We start from the raw sequence: 15062 nt of genomic DNA, 5'->3' as shown, positions 1-15062 counted from the left end.
TATTTTGCTGGGAATTTTCTAGGAATTGGCGTTACCTAGCAAAGATGAGTAAAAAATAATATCCACCTTTAGTTATTCTAAAAGAACTTAGAATTTAGTCCTGCTGACCCTCACGTCCATCGTACAAGATATATGTAAGCGAAGCTCTTCTGCTTAAAGCAGAAGTTGTAAACCTGGAGCTCCCTCTAACTCAGGTCACTGTTGGGGACACAGTTGATTTGAAGATTACTCAGCCATCCCATTAGCTTACAGTCACATTGCTACAGTACACTGTCATATACAGATCAATGATGACCCATCCCACAGAGTGGCATCTGTGTGAGGGGACACCAAATGAAGCCTAGAGCTAAGGTAGACCTCAAAGAGAAGAGAGGCCTCAAGGTATCCGGCAAATCTCCAGGTCACCAGCTACGGCCACAATCATAACTGGTGAGGGGTTATCCCAGCACAGTTCGAAAATAAGATGGTGAGTCAATCTTCCAGCTCGTGGCAGATTAAATTTCGAAACGCAATTCTTTGAGACATGAAGACAGGGACAGAAATGCTTTGGGGCACTTTCTCCAGTTCTCAAGTTTTTTCAACAGGCAAACGTTTAGCCATTGCTCCGAGATAGTTTTTCTTCTAGTTACACCACCTTATTTCCAGGGGGCTTCGCCTGGGAGAAAGACAACTTCCTTGGGTTCCTTCCGGACCTTTGAACGGTCCCGAAGCCCGTCCAGGAGGACGGAGGTGGGGGGGTGGGGGGTGGGTGGGGGTGGGCTGGCCGAGGCCTGGAAGCCCAAGGCAGAGACCTTGCCGCGAGGCAGCCCCGTCCTGGGCCGATGGGTTCCTCGGGATGTGTTTTATTTCCATTAAAAACCCAACGTTTTCAAACGTTCGCTGTTCAGGTCTCAAAAGTCGATGGGAAAAGTACTCAACATTTGGAATATTCAAGAAAAGCTTGGAGAAAGGACAGAAACCGAGGACCCCCGGGGCCGCTTTGGGGGGCAGGCGTTCCTGGGGAGCCTTCAGGGCTCCTGGGCGGGGGGGCTGCGACGGGGGTTCGGGAGCCTCCGCAAGAAACGTTCTGGGGCGGTGAGGGGGGGTGGGGGGGTGAGCGGGGTGGGGGGTGGGGGGGCGAGCGGGGCGAGCGGGGTGGGGGTGCCGACGCCGGCGGGACCGGGTCGCTGTCCTCCTCCCGCCGCCCCTTCTCCGCCTGCACCGCCCCGTCGGGGCGCCGGCACTCGGCCCTCCCCCCGCCCCCCCGGCCTCGGCCCTCCCCGCCCCCCCCGCCCCCCGGCCTCGGCCCTCCCCGCCCCCGGGCCGGGCCATAAAGGGCCGGGCGGCGGCCGCGCGGCCAGCTGCGAGCGCGCCCCCTCCGCCCGCCGCCGACATGCCGGGCCCGCGCGGCGCCGCCCTCCTGCTGCTGCACCTGGTCCTGCAGCCGTGGCTGCGCGCCGGCGCCCAGGGCCCCCCCCAGGGTAAGTGCGCTCGCGCCCCGCCGGCCCCCCGCGCCCGAGCCGCGGCGCCTGCGACTGCAGGGGGGGTCGGGGGAGCGCGTTTCCCGAAGCCCTTATTCGGCGGGGACGCCAGCTCCCCAGACAGCCGCCCCGGGGATGCCAGACGGCTTTGCAGCCGGTGCACACAGCGGGGCTCCCGGCCTGACGGCTGCTGACCCCGCGCCCCCCGGCCCCCCGCCCTCCGCTCCCACCCCCCCGGCCCCCCCGCCCTCTGCTCCCGACCCTCCCCGCCCCCCCCAGAAGCGCACGGCGTTCCCCTGCTCTGCCCTTGGTTGGGACCCCAAAACCTCCCTTGCGAGCCGACTTGATTCCTTGACACCAGCAGATTCCCCGACGCCAGCCCCTGGATTCCCGAGATCAGCGGAGCAGGACGGACGGAGAAGTGGGCGCTTCTCTCCTAGACGCACCAAGGCCCTGTGGCCGCCCCCAAACCCCCGGGTACACAGGGCGCCAACAGCGTTGGCCAGAAGGCACTTAAGCTTCAACTGGGTTTTTGTGGGTTTGCTTTTGTTCGTTTTGAAGCCCAAAAAGAAAAAATTATTTAAGCCAGGAAAGATCCTCGGGCTCTCTGGCCAGGGATGACCTTCACCTGCTGCCCTGGGCCGACTGGTGCAGAAAGCTGCAGGAGCCCACAGGCTGCAGCACAGGCTGTCCTCCCTGGCTGGGGCGCAGGCAGGGACTTCTCCCCTTCCTTCCCTGCCCAGGGCAGGGATCCCCCGCTTGAACTCTGCCTTTCACCAGCTAACTCCCTTGGATTTCTGACCAGGCAACCAAACTAGCAGGTTCAGGGGGTAATGTACTGCATTTAGTTTTCCTTGAAATATTTGAGAGGAAAGTGACAACCTCGATTCCCTAAGTATACACATTGTGAAACGGTCACCACAGTAAGTCTAAACATCCGCCGCCATACAGCATTACAAAAGACTATTTTCTTATGATGAGAACTTTTGAGGTCTTCCCTCTTAGCGACTTTCAAATATGCAATACCCTATTATTAACTACAGTCGGGTGCTGTGCTTTAAATCCCCATGATTTACTTATTTTATAGATGGAAGTTTGTACCTTTTGTCACTTTTCACCCATTGCCCGCCTCATCTGCTGCCTGTCTAGGAGCTCGGGTCGTTGTTTTAGATTCCACATATAAAAGGAGATCGTGCAGTATTTGTCTTTCTTTTTTATTTATTTATGATAGTCACAGAGAGAGAGAGGCAGAGACACAGGCAGAGGGAGAAGCAGGCTCCACGCAGGGAGCCCGACGTGGGATTCAATCCCGGGTCTCCAGGATCGCGCCCTGGGCCAAAGGCAGGCGCCAAACCGCTGCGCCCCCCAGGGATCCCAGTATTTGTCTTTCTGTGTCTGACTTACTTCACTTACCATGATGTTCTCAAGAGGCATCCATTTTGTCACAAATGGCCAGATTTCTTCCTTTTTTATGGCTAATATTCTATTATATACATCTATATATCCCCCACATCTTCTTTATCCATTCATTATTAATGGACACTTGGGTTATTTCCATCTCTTGGCTACTGTAAATAATGTTGCAGTGAACGGGACGTGCATGTATCTTTCTGAATTAGTGTTTTTGGGCTTGTTTGTTTGTTTGTTTTGGATAAATATCCAGAAGTGGAATTGCTGGATCATATATAGTTCTATTTTTAGTTTTTTGAGTATCCTCCATACTGTTTTCCGTAGTGAATGCGCGGATTTAAATTCCTACCAACAGTGCACAAGAGTCCCTTCTCCCCCCCCCCCACCCCTCCACATCTTCACCTACACTTGCCATTTCTCTTTGATGATAACCATTCTAACAAGTGTCAGTTTTTACTTTGCATCTCCCTGGTGATTGCTGATGTTGAACATCTTCTCACTGCCCGTTGCCCCCTGTATGTCTTCTTCGGACAAATGTCCACTTGATCTTCTCCCCACTTAAAAATCAGATTGCTTGTTTCTTTTTTGCTATTGAATTGTAGGAGTTCTTTATATATTTTGGGTATTAATCCCTCATCACATATGATCTGTAAATACTTTCTCTCATCCTGTAAGTTGTCTTTTCATTTTATTGGTGGTTTCTTTTGCTGTGCAGAAGTTTTTTGAGTTGATGTAGTCTCACTTGTGTATTTTTGCTTTGTTGCCTTTGTTTTTTGATGTTAGAAAGGAAGCTTTATAACACAACTCAAAGGTTTACTGATTGCAGACATTATTTGGCAGTTTTAAATTTATGGGTTTAATATTTTGTGTTTTATAAATTCTTGACAGTGGAACACACAACTTCATGGTGTGCTGCATGTCTGAATTTTGCTTCTTAGAGCTGCCTGTTTTATGGGAGTTGAAATCAGCCTGAACTACCTAAATTACCTGGTTAATTTAGTTGCTGTAGATTATCAGATTAAGTCAAGTTTCTGGTAGATTCTTTTAGTGAGTTAGTCTTTTAATCATCAGCTCAACTGAATACTTTGCTTTTATATCCTTTCTCCTCTGGGCTGCCTTGCTAGTCTTCTTAGTATGTATTCAATTTTCATACCATGGTGTTTGGGCTGATGGGTAGTAATTTCACCTCTAACACTAGAAGGTTGTACTTAGATCCTGGCACTATTACTAAAATGTAATAACATTAATAGAAAATTGTTGTGTCTCATTTCCTTTTCAAAACACACTCCAAACTCATTACTAACTAATCCCAACTCTGCCCCTTGAGAGAGAAGCCAATGGATTAGATGAGCCTTGCAGATTGAAATAGAGTAAATTTAGCTTAAGTTAAATTATGAACGTAATCATAGAGCAAGAATCAGGAAGAGTTTAATTTTGAATGCAATTCCCATACCTTAAACTCACATCTGCAGATACCCTGTCCTGAATGGAACTTCTAGACCTTTTTATTTTTAATTTTTTTCTTTTTTTAATTTATGATAGTCACAGAGAGAGAGAGAGAGAGAGAGAGGCAGAGACATAGGCAGAGGGAGAAGCAGGCTCCATGCACCGGGAGCCCGACGTGGAATTCGATCCCGGGTCTCCAGGATCGCGCCCTGGGCCAAAGGCAGGCGCCAAACCGCTGCACCACCCAGGGATCCCGGAACTTCTAGACCTTTTGCTCTTACCGGTGGACATGTAAAGCTTCCAATTCTCTGGAAATTAAAAAATATTTCCCTTTTGAAGTACGGTAGGCAGCAAGCTTCATGTTTTGGGGGAATGTGAAGTGCTAGAAGGAACATAGTAGATTTTCTGCTTTCCAATGCTTCTAGTATCAAATTCATTATTTTGTAAGGCCCTAAGCACATGGGAAAGAAACAATACAAACCAGTATTAAGGCAGATTGTCTTTTACAGAGTAGACATTCTTGAGTAACTAGGTTTTGCCTGTTGGTTTTACAACTTTTTTATTTACTTTTTCCTACTGCAAAAGCAACACCTGTTCATTGTAAAAATAAAAATAAAAAACTGGATAAGCAAAAGAAAAGGAAATATATATATAATTATACAACCAGGAGATATCTGTTATTCATGTTAGCATTCTCTTGTGTTGTCTTTCAAAGCTTTTATGTGCAAATATTTATTTCAAATGGGATTATGTTATACATAGTTTTATGATTTTTTTCCAGTTCATATACCTCTAAGTAGTCAGCTGTATTACCCTTTTAGTTAGCTAATATTCTACTTTTTGGAAGGACCAAAATTCATTTATCCAGGGTTTTAATATAGGACACTTAAGTTACATCAAGTGGCTTGATATTATAAACAACAATTTGTTGAACAATTGTGGTGCGCAGGAGGGCTTGGGATAGCTAATATCCCCTTGATCTCTGTTAAGGCCTTCTCTCTCTGCTAAGGACAGTTTATGTTTTAATAACAGTGTTATCCCAACAGGGGTTTGTTTTTTCACCTCTTCCAGTCAGATTTTCTCATAATTCCTTCAAATAGAAATTATAGAATTACCACTGGTAATTAATGCCTTTGGGTGTTATCGTATTTATTGTATTTTCAATGAGATGGTGTAAAATAATACCTTATTTTTCAACTTAGCAATTCCTTAATCTTTAGTTAAACATGAACTTTTATATGTGTATGTATACACACACACACACACACACACACACTTATTTGCCATTGTAACTCTTTTTCTGTAAATTGCTTTTTCATTCGTGTTTTGTGCCCGTTTTTCTATTGCTTATTTTATTGATATGTAAGAGGTCTTTATAAATTATGGGTACTATTACCCTTTCATAACCAGATCATTGTATCTAAAGTTTTAGAGGCTGAAGGCAGAAATTCACTGCTTGGGCCCATAGGAGAAACAGTGACTTGAGTGTTCTCACCTGTTCCCTTTGTACTCTAAACTATTAGTCCTTTACCTAGTGGGCATTTTCAGAGCCACTTCTTTGACCAAATACAATTTAGGGTTTGCAAATTTAGCCTTCTCTTGGGGGCCATGACCCAGCGATGAAAATTGTACTGTATTTTTTTCTGGCTCAAATGTCCAGCCACTATAAGAGTGATAAGAAAGAACTGTAAAGAAAGAAAGAAAGAAAGAAGGAAAGAAAGAAAAGAAAAGAAAGAAAGAAAAAGAGAAGAAAGCAAGTTAATGAACTGGTGATTTTAGCAATGTGGAAAGTGGTAACAGTGTTAGTTGACATTCCTTGTATCTTACTAACAAATTGTGCCCCCTCAAAAAATCTAGTTGTCTCAAACTTTTTTCACTGATGATCCTTTTCTCCCTGTTATTTCCAGTCTTTGACCTTCTCCCATCCTCCAGCCAGAGACTGAACCCAGCTGTTCTGAAGCCAATCCTGACAGATCCCACCCTGAATGAGGTCTATGTGATCTCTACCTTCAAGCTGCACACTAAAAGCTCAGCCACCATCTTTGGCCTTTACTCTTCAACCGACAACAGCAAATATTTTGAATTCACTGTGATGGGACGCTTAAACAAAGGTAAGCACATTTGCAGAAATCCTTTTCTTAAGAATTTTCTTTCCCTATCCCAGCTTTTGGGGTCCACTTAGATGGTTTCCTCCTACAAATCTATTCTCATCCACCATTCATTTCTGTTTTCAAGACCAAACTCTTCTTGTACATTGAACTATACGGGGAGGATGAGTTGATATATGGAGCGAGAACAAAGAATTGCTTATGGCGAAAAGGCCCAACCTCCTGTTATTCTGGGTCCAGTTTGGAAAGGAACAGGACCCAGGGCCATTAGGCCACCATCTTAGTTCGGGCTGTTATACCAAGTACTGTAGACCGGGTGCTTCAAACAGTAGACAGTTATTTCTCATGGTACTAGAGGCTGAGAAGTCCAAGGTCAAGGTGCCAGCAGATTTTGTTCCTGGAGAAAGCCTGTGTGCTACTGCCTTCTTGCTCTGTCCTCACATGACCTTTCCTCAGCCATCATGAGGGTCCTACCTTTATGACCTAATTTAAACCTAATTGCTTCCTAAAGACCCACTTCCTACTACCACCACATGGGAGGTTAGAGCCTCAACATATGAATTTGCGGGGAGAGAGGGACAGACACCCACACCATTCTTATGTTCCCTTGGAAGCATGTGGCTTAACACACCTAACTCCCAGCTCTGCAAGCACTTTCCTGGACTTGATAAAGAGAATATGCCTCAGTCAGTAGAACTAAATGAATGGCTCTCTTTTTCGCCTGTTTTGTGCCAGTTTACACAGGTCTGACACCTGTTTGGTTGCTTTGCTGTCAAATGTTTCACTGTCAGAATGAGTTACTACAAATGCTAAGAAATGGCTTGCAAAGAAAAAGGTCACTATTTTTTTCATCTCTTTCCCTTCCACCCGTGCCCTGAGGACAACACCTGTTCCTGCTTATTGAGGAATGTGACAGATACATGTTCTTGCTGCTGCATGCTTTTAATAATAATAGTTAAAAAAAAAAAGGAGGACTGGTCCTTCTGGCTAGATTTTATATTTATTTTTGTTGCACTGCTTCAAGACTCTATCAGATTCCAATTGTGATTGAACACTGAAATTTTCAGATATTAGGAGCTAAAAGAAATTCCTAATTCTTAGCTTTCATAAGACAGCAGAATTAAAAGCAAGAGGGAATGGGATTTTAATTCCTTTTATGTCAAGTTCCAGCATCCACCTTCCCACTTCCCTCCCCACTCACTTGTCTCCTCTCTGTCTGTAGCCAGTCCTCTCAGATACTGTGGTAAGGTCTCAGAGAGTGAAGGGAGACTGAGAACATGGCTCAGCAGATGGTCTAACCATTCCTGCCCCCTTTGCCTCATCCGTACCCCTCATGGGAGACAACTTCACCTATCTCTCTGCGTTGAATCAGATAGCCCCATATGCCTCCCATCTCTGAAGGAACTGCTCATGCTCTAATAACCCAGGCTATTTAGTTTGTGATCTATAAACACCACCCTTCTTCATCCAGAGATCAGAGCTTCTCACAGAACTGTGTATTTTAGATGCATTGGAAGATTCTGGATTAGCTCGCTAAGCTTAGTAGCTAGAGGGCCCTCTATGGAGTGAAAAACTCTGTGTCTAGCAGTCCATCCTCACTGAATCTCCCCATCTATTTCAAAATTGGCCAGTATGTGGAAGCCCATTGTGGAAAATCTGTGTTGCCTGGAAACATAAGGCCACAACTTCCAGGAACTGATTCTTTCTGTCTGCTCTATATGAGCAAAGGTACTGCTGGATAGGACGGTGGAGAAGTAATGGTATTTGTAAATGTATTTACTTTGGAAAGCCACCAGTCATGTAAACACCAGCTAATCTCCATGTTGCTGAACACCTCTCCACCCTCCAATCTATTAGAGAAGATAAATAGCTCTTAGGATTCTTTTTATGAATATTTTCTAACAAACTCCAGAAATGAAAATTCTCAGAAAACAAAGCAATTTATACCAGAGTTTGGAGAGTTAAAGAATTTGGCAAAGAGACGTTTCACTGGAGCAATAGGAAAAAGCACAGAAATTTGCCAACATTGGTGGATCTGGAGGTTCTAAGGAGCAGCAGCCCATGGTGATGCAAACAAGGAGAAGTCACTGGGTCCATTAGCTCCCTGGAAAAGATGGGCATGTGGTTGTGACTCCCCGTTGAGGTATTTGGTGTAGCCGTGCAGGCCTGACATAATTTGTGGGGGGAGAACCTCTTCCTGGAAGGTGAGCCCCAGTCATTATCTAGGGCCCTAGACGAGCTCCTATAATCAACTGAAGTGGATTCCAGGAAGACTGCAATGCACAAGTTTGCCACTGAGCTCTCTGCTTCTACTGTCTTGCTCCCAAGACATCTTTCCAGTCATTACTGTTCAGAAGCATAACCTGAAATGAGTTACACGGATAGCAGATAGTTACTGTCTTCCCATTCCAGACTGAATAAGGTACAAATGTCCCTGCTGGGCAGTCAGGACTTTCTGCTACATGTTCCCTAACCAGCCTTTCCAATGTATCCCTCCTTCCAGCCCTCTCTGTAGCTTACCCTTCAGTTGATGGACTAGTTACATTCCCTGGGGTGCCCATGCTGTCTGTGTTTCTCTGTCCTTTTACTGTTGCCCTCTGCTCCCCACTGGTATGTTTACTGCACCATCTACAGATGCCAAATCATACAGATGCAAGACCCATGTCCTAGTCCTTCTGACATCTTTCATTATAGGACTTCGTCCTTCCATAGAAGGTACTAATATTAGTTTCTTAGTTTGCCTTGTACATGAATTAACTCTAGGTCTTCTCTCCAGTAGGTTGTAAGCTCCCTCAAAGCAGACACTGAGCCTCCCTTTACTAATGGTTGTGGCTGCTGCAGCACCTAGCGCAGTGCCTCATACAAGGAAGTAGCTCATGAGCAAATTGAATGGCGGCTGGGAAGAGTAGCCTTATTTCTTGAAAAAGATATATACTATTGTGAAAATTCTGGAAGTACACAATGTCTGGCACATAGTAGGTCTGATTGAAATTCATTCATGAATTAATGAATTTTGAACACCATTTGGATGAGGTCATAAAGGAAATTCAGTCGTATTTCTGATATAAATGATCTATCAGATTGTTAGTAATACAGGTGGTACAATCTTGCTAGAAATGAGCATTCTACAGAAACCACCTGGCTGGACAGAAGATGTGGTTGATACTTTTCTTGTATCTAGCATAGGGCAACTTTCCAGTTAGTATTTTGAGTTTGAGTCACAGTAAAAATCCTGACAGCTGTGTCCCCATGAATATGTCTCTAAATTGCCCAGCCTTGGTTTACTGTCTCTACAGTGGGGGGTGATAATAACTACTACACAGGTTGATTGCAAGAACTGAATTATATAAAGTATGATTTTTTTAGATCGTGATGCTCAATAAAAATTTGAGGTTCTTCCATAAGCTTCTATAAGATGGGTAGGTAGAAAGAACGAAGAAGGGGAGATGAAGATCTCTACTTTTCAGCAACTGTCTTCTGAAGATGATTTGGTGAACTCTTGGCTTGCTTTGATGAGGCCTTCACCTTTAGAAAAAAAAAAAAAAAAGAGCTGCTCCTTTAGTCTTAATTTGAATGCCACAGAAAATCAACTTGGTGCTGTGGAAACAAAGGGAACCCCAAAATTTGCAGTAATGACTGTAGATAATCCAGCCCCTTAGCCTAAGGATAGGAATGTCAAATAGTGCAGAGTAAGGGTCCACAGAGAAGCCTGTGGGCTAAAGAGAAACCCAGCATGAGGGAGCTAGAAGAGTTTCAAAATTAGAATTATGAACCCAGTACTGAAGGAGGAAAGTGAGGTGAATTTGTGGAGCTCTTATAATGTACCAGGACTATACTGAAGGCTCAACACTCATTTTCTTTTTTTAATCTTCACAGTATTCTTGTGAGGTGCCCTTGAATTGGCACACATTTAAAGTGATCATATACGGAAAATGGAAAGAATTTTAGTGAACTTTAGGACAGACTCCTGGAGGGTTATATCATTATCCTTGTATTTGGGGATTACTTAGGAAAGGAAGCTGGGATTATTTGAAGGCAAATAGGTTCACTAAAAAGAAGTCATGCTGAACTTTTTTAAAGTAAAGATTCTAAGCTGACAGATCAAAAAGATACTGTGAGCGTAATGTATCTTGACATCAGAAAAGAATTTTATGAAGTCGCTCATTATACCTTTCTGGTTACTGTAGAAAAGAATGAACTAGATAAATAATACTGTTAGGGGTTAATAAGTTGTTTTATAGCAAAGTATCTAGTGGTTTTTGACAAGGCTCTATCTTGGGCATTGAATTATTCAACAAATCGGTGACTTAGGTGAAGACGTAAATAGTATTTATCATGTTTGCAAATGGCACATAGCTGGAAAAGACAGTTGAACATACTGGATGCCATCAAGAAGATTAAAAAGGTCCTAGGTAGGACCTGACACATATATGCCACAATCAGCCAGATGAAATTTAACGAGAAGAAATGTAAATTCATCATCTAGGAGTGAAAAGTAAATTGCGCGACTACAGGATATGGAACACATATCCTAAGAGTTCTAGGCAACAACATTCAGAACCAAGTAGTGTTGGGCACAGAGCCTAACATTTAGTAGCTATTTAGAAATGTTTGCTGAATGAATGAAAGAAAAGATACAGTGATTTTTTTTTTTTTAGCAGTTTTTTAAATCTTAAATTTTAGGCTTCATTAATGCATTCATGTGGCCAGATTAAGGGAGCTAATAAGTCCCACCTTACTCGTAACCGTCCAGGCCACATGTAGAATGTTATGTCTCATCCTGAACACATTTCAAAGGGACACTCTCAAGTCCGAGATCACCTTGAGGAGACTCACCAAAACAGTAGCCCATTTTTTTATGACATCACAAATCACCAATGTTAAAGGACTTGGAGAAATAAAGGAACCGGATAGAAGACATAAGAGAGATGAAAGTTGCCTTAAAATATTTGAATAGCCTTTAGATTAGGGTAAGACTAAATTTACTGTCTATAGCTCTGAACAGTATCGTTAGGACCCATTGGTAGAAGTCAGGGAGAGCAGATACTGGCTCTGTATTTGGAAAATCTTGGAGAGCAATCCAAAAGTGAAATGGGTTTCTCTTTAATTAGTTCCGATGGGCATTAAGGAGAATACAAGAGAGATGAGCACTGGTTGTTATACTATATATTAGAAAATTGAATTTAAATAAAATATTTTTTAAAATCTATCATCTTCCTACTTGTCAAAAATAATTAGTTCCTTATTCCTGGAAATGTGCTGGTAGAGGCTGTACTTTTATTGAAGGGATTTGTGAAGTGAGATACTGCACGAGATGACTTACAGGGGTCATGTTCTGTGGCTCTGCTACGGCCAGAAGGTTCCATGGGCGCTTAAGGAATTGCTTTGCAACTCTCTCCTACAACATGACCTTGGGATTTTGTGCACCCTCCCAGCTTTGTTGTCCACCAGATAGTCGAGTATACCATGCATCTCAAAACTTCTCCACGTATAACGTCCTCTGCAGATGTTTGATATAATTGCTGTGTTTCCTTTCACTGGATGGTTTCTTTGCAGGGCGGGGGTGAGAGGGTGGGTGTACGTACATATACTCTGTATACTGTATATTTGTTCAAACTGCTAGAAGAAGGTTTCGAAACCTCCAGACTGCATCCATCACACCTGGGAGTCACCAGAGTACTTCCAGGAAAAGCAATTTGATGATTTACCTTTTATATATCTTTCCAAAGCACTGAGTTACAAAGTAACAAAGACCCAGTGTATAGGGCATAAAGATAAATAAGCAAAGGCAAACAAGAATATCCATCACCAGAGACATTAATGGCAAGAAGGCTTTTTTAAAAATGTACAATTATTTAAAAGAAGAGGAAAGGTTGACAGCAATGGCTTTCATCATATATTTAAAAGTGCCAAAGAGCAAAGCCATTTGCCAAGCAAAGCAGAAAGCCACGGACTACCTTCACACATTTGCTGCCTGCAGGCCAGGTCACTCTGAACTCTTTTGCCCAAGCAGACAAAATATTATCATTTCCAGTCCTTGAAAGCTGGCACCCTGCTTCATTGCTTTGACATTCAGTACATCATAATATTTTTGACTACCAAGTCCACTTTTTAAACAGTACCTTTTGAAAATTCTTTTCCAAGAAAGCAATACTTCAAATCTTCCTTGCTTGGGTTTGCTCTTTCATCTCCTGCCAGTCAAAGAGACAGTTTTTAATCAAGCTAGGCTCTGTGGTTCTGGTGTCAGGCTGGTATCCGGGCATGGAAATAAAAGTATAAAATCAGACCCCAAATTGTCCAGTGTACAAAGATGTAAAGTTTAGAAGACTAAAACTCTGTAAAAATAAGCCAATAGAAACTGCCCCCCCACACACACACACATATTATTTAAGAGATTGTGGGTAAAAAAAAAAAAATCGGAGTGGATACATGAATATTCTCTTTTATCTGTTTTTCATTCAATAAATAGTTGTATTTGGTGTTGTCAGATGCTGTGGTATATGAGAAAATTAATAAGAATAGAATGCTGGTCCCAAGAGCTGTGTTCTAATAGGGAAGATAAGAAATAAACACAAATAGATATACCTACTGTTGTAAAGCAGTTTATAGTTTTTGCATTTTCTTGTTTGACTACCACTGAAAACAAAATGGGACAGAAGGTGCAAATCTTACTAGCTCCATTTAATAGTTTAAGCAATGGACATTTCGCAAAAATAACAGGCCCAGGATCACATAGTTATTAGGTGTCTGGGCCACAACTGGACTCTGCATCCTGGAAAAGTGTTATGGGAACAGGAATGAGAACAATTGCCAGCCATTGGGAAGAAGAAAGACTTTGGGGAGTATTAGGGTACATTTGAGCTGGGTCTTGGCTTCAGACACGTAGCAGTGATGGATCGCGGAAGAGAGTGATGGAAAAGAGAACATTCCACACAGGGAAGGAGGAGGGAAGCCAGAGAAAGCTAGAGAGAGGTGAAAAAGTAAGACAAACTGTTCAGCTTGGCTGGCATGGCAGCATGGAGGGAATGCAGAGGGGGAAGGTTGTAGCTAGTCCTGGGATGAGGAGTTCAGCTCTTAGGGACCACTGGGGAGCTATTAAAAGATTTCATTTGCTTGTGTGTGGCTTTGCGAAGGCAATAACTTGGTCAGAAGAGTCCTGTAAGGAGCTTAAGCTGTCGGTCCAGAAAAACTGCAGCAAGAAAGCTTCAGTAGGAAGGTGAGTCAGGAATTGGGGGCCACACTCAGTGGTAGAATGGAGTAGAGGCCCAGAGGCCACGTGGAGACCCGTAGCCTTCCATGTAATCACATGTGTGCCCAGGTCTTTGTACAGGCCCGGGAGAAGCAGGCTGACAGCACCAATGAGCTGGTGTCAGCTAGGGCTGAGTGAAGACGGACTAGGAGAACTCAGCGTGCGACAGCTGAAGAAAGTTGTACCCAGTGACCGTTTCCAAGTGCCGTACTCCTGGAGATGGTGATGGGCAGAGGGTGGTTGACCTAGAAGACCACTCCCTCCAGCCTCAGGGCTCCCACTCTTGCTGGAGGAGGGAAAGATGTGTTACTAGCTCTGTGCTACTTCCCCTCTGGTCTCTCTGCTGTGTGTGTGTTCACGCACATGTGTGCATGCATTGGGCTAAGAGAGGGCTAAGTGAGCGCTGAGAAAGGGAGAGAGAGAAGAAAGCAAACATGTCTGTTCTCTCCTGCTCCAGTGGTACTATCTCTGGAGAACATCAGAGAAACTTCCACCCAGCAGGCTGCAGGCTCCTGGAGCCAGAGCTTTAGACTGTTTCTGGACTCATTGTGACTGATGCGAAAACATTGAGTTTCCTGAGCAGGTGCCTGTCTGCCCTCTGGGGTAGTCTTAGTGCTCTGAAGATAAAATAAGTATTGAGGCACTGAGGTAAGGAGTTTGCAATAAAAAAGAAAAATGAAAGCCATAAGAGAAACGAGAATTACCAAATCAAATATGAAGAATGGTAAATGTCAAAGCACTTGATAATTTTTCTGCTAACAGAGATTGTGAAGATGGAAGTTTCCATAATTCTTCTTTTCCTTTTTTTTCCTCTTGCTATTGTCGCAAGGTCTGGGAGCCTGAGGAATTTGTCATTTCAGTGTTGCATTGCAACATGAAGCAAGGCAGAGGTATAGAAACCCCTTAAATGACAGCATGAGCACAAAGGAGCCTTTGCTACCTGCAGTAGATGTTGAATTGCCACTCTCTAGACTTTTAAATTTATATGTGAAATGCTTTCAATGCGATCATTTTATTATTCATCGAAAGTTCATGTGTGCAACATTTAATGTGCACCTGTTACGTGTAAAGTACTCCACTGGGTACTATTTATAAAATTAAACTTGGTGATTTCAGATCTGAAAATAAATCATGACCCACATACTCTGGAAGGACTGACTGTCAAAAAGCAAGCAGGATGCCCGAGAAAGTATGTTTCCCTTGAATTCCACAGAAATCTCTGTTTGGGAAAGAAAACCATGCCTATTTGTTTTCAACCACTATGTGTATCTCCTCAACTGTTAATATGAGGAGCCCAGGTTGCAGCTGTAAAGAGAATAAGGAGATGTTGACCATACGTGTCTATGACCTAACTGAAGCTTGGTGATCCCAGTGACATTTTCTTGGGTC

General features: G+C 43.6%; 1 protein-coding gene across 1 annotated transcript in view; it reads left to right on the top strand.

The window, feature by feature from the left end:
- Positions 1 to 1327: 1327 nt before the first annotated feature.
- THBS4 (thrombospondin 4) overlaps positions 1328 to 15062 on the top strand; it is a 42058-nt gene continuing 28323 nt past the window's right edge. Inside the window, exons 1-2 of the mRNA XM_077866877.1 lie at positions 1328 to 1460; positions 6224 to 6427. Coding sequence (XP_077723003.1) covers positions 1373 to 1460; positions 6224 to 6427 — 292 coding nt within the window. The 5' untranslated portion in view covers positions 1328 to 1372. The remainder of the gene's footprint in view (positions 1461 to 6223; positions 6428 to 15062) is intronic.

This window comes from Canis aureus, chromosome 2 (assembly GCF_053574225.1).
Source record: "Canis aureus isolate CA01 chromosome 2, VMU_Caureus_v.1.0, whole genome shotgun sequence".
Lineage (NCBI taxonomy): Eukaryota > Metazoa > Chordata > Mammalia > Carnivora > Canidae > Canis > Canis aureus.
This window is presented reverse-complemented; position numbering and strand designations above follow the sequence as displayed.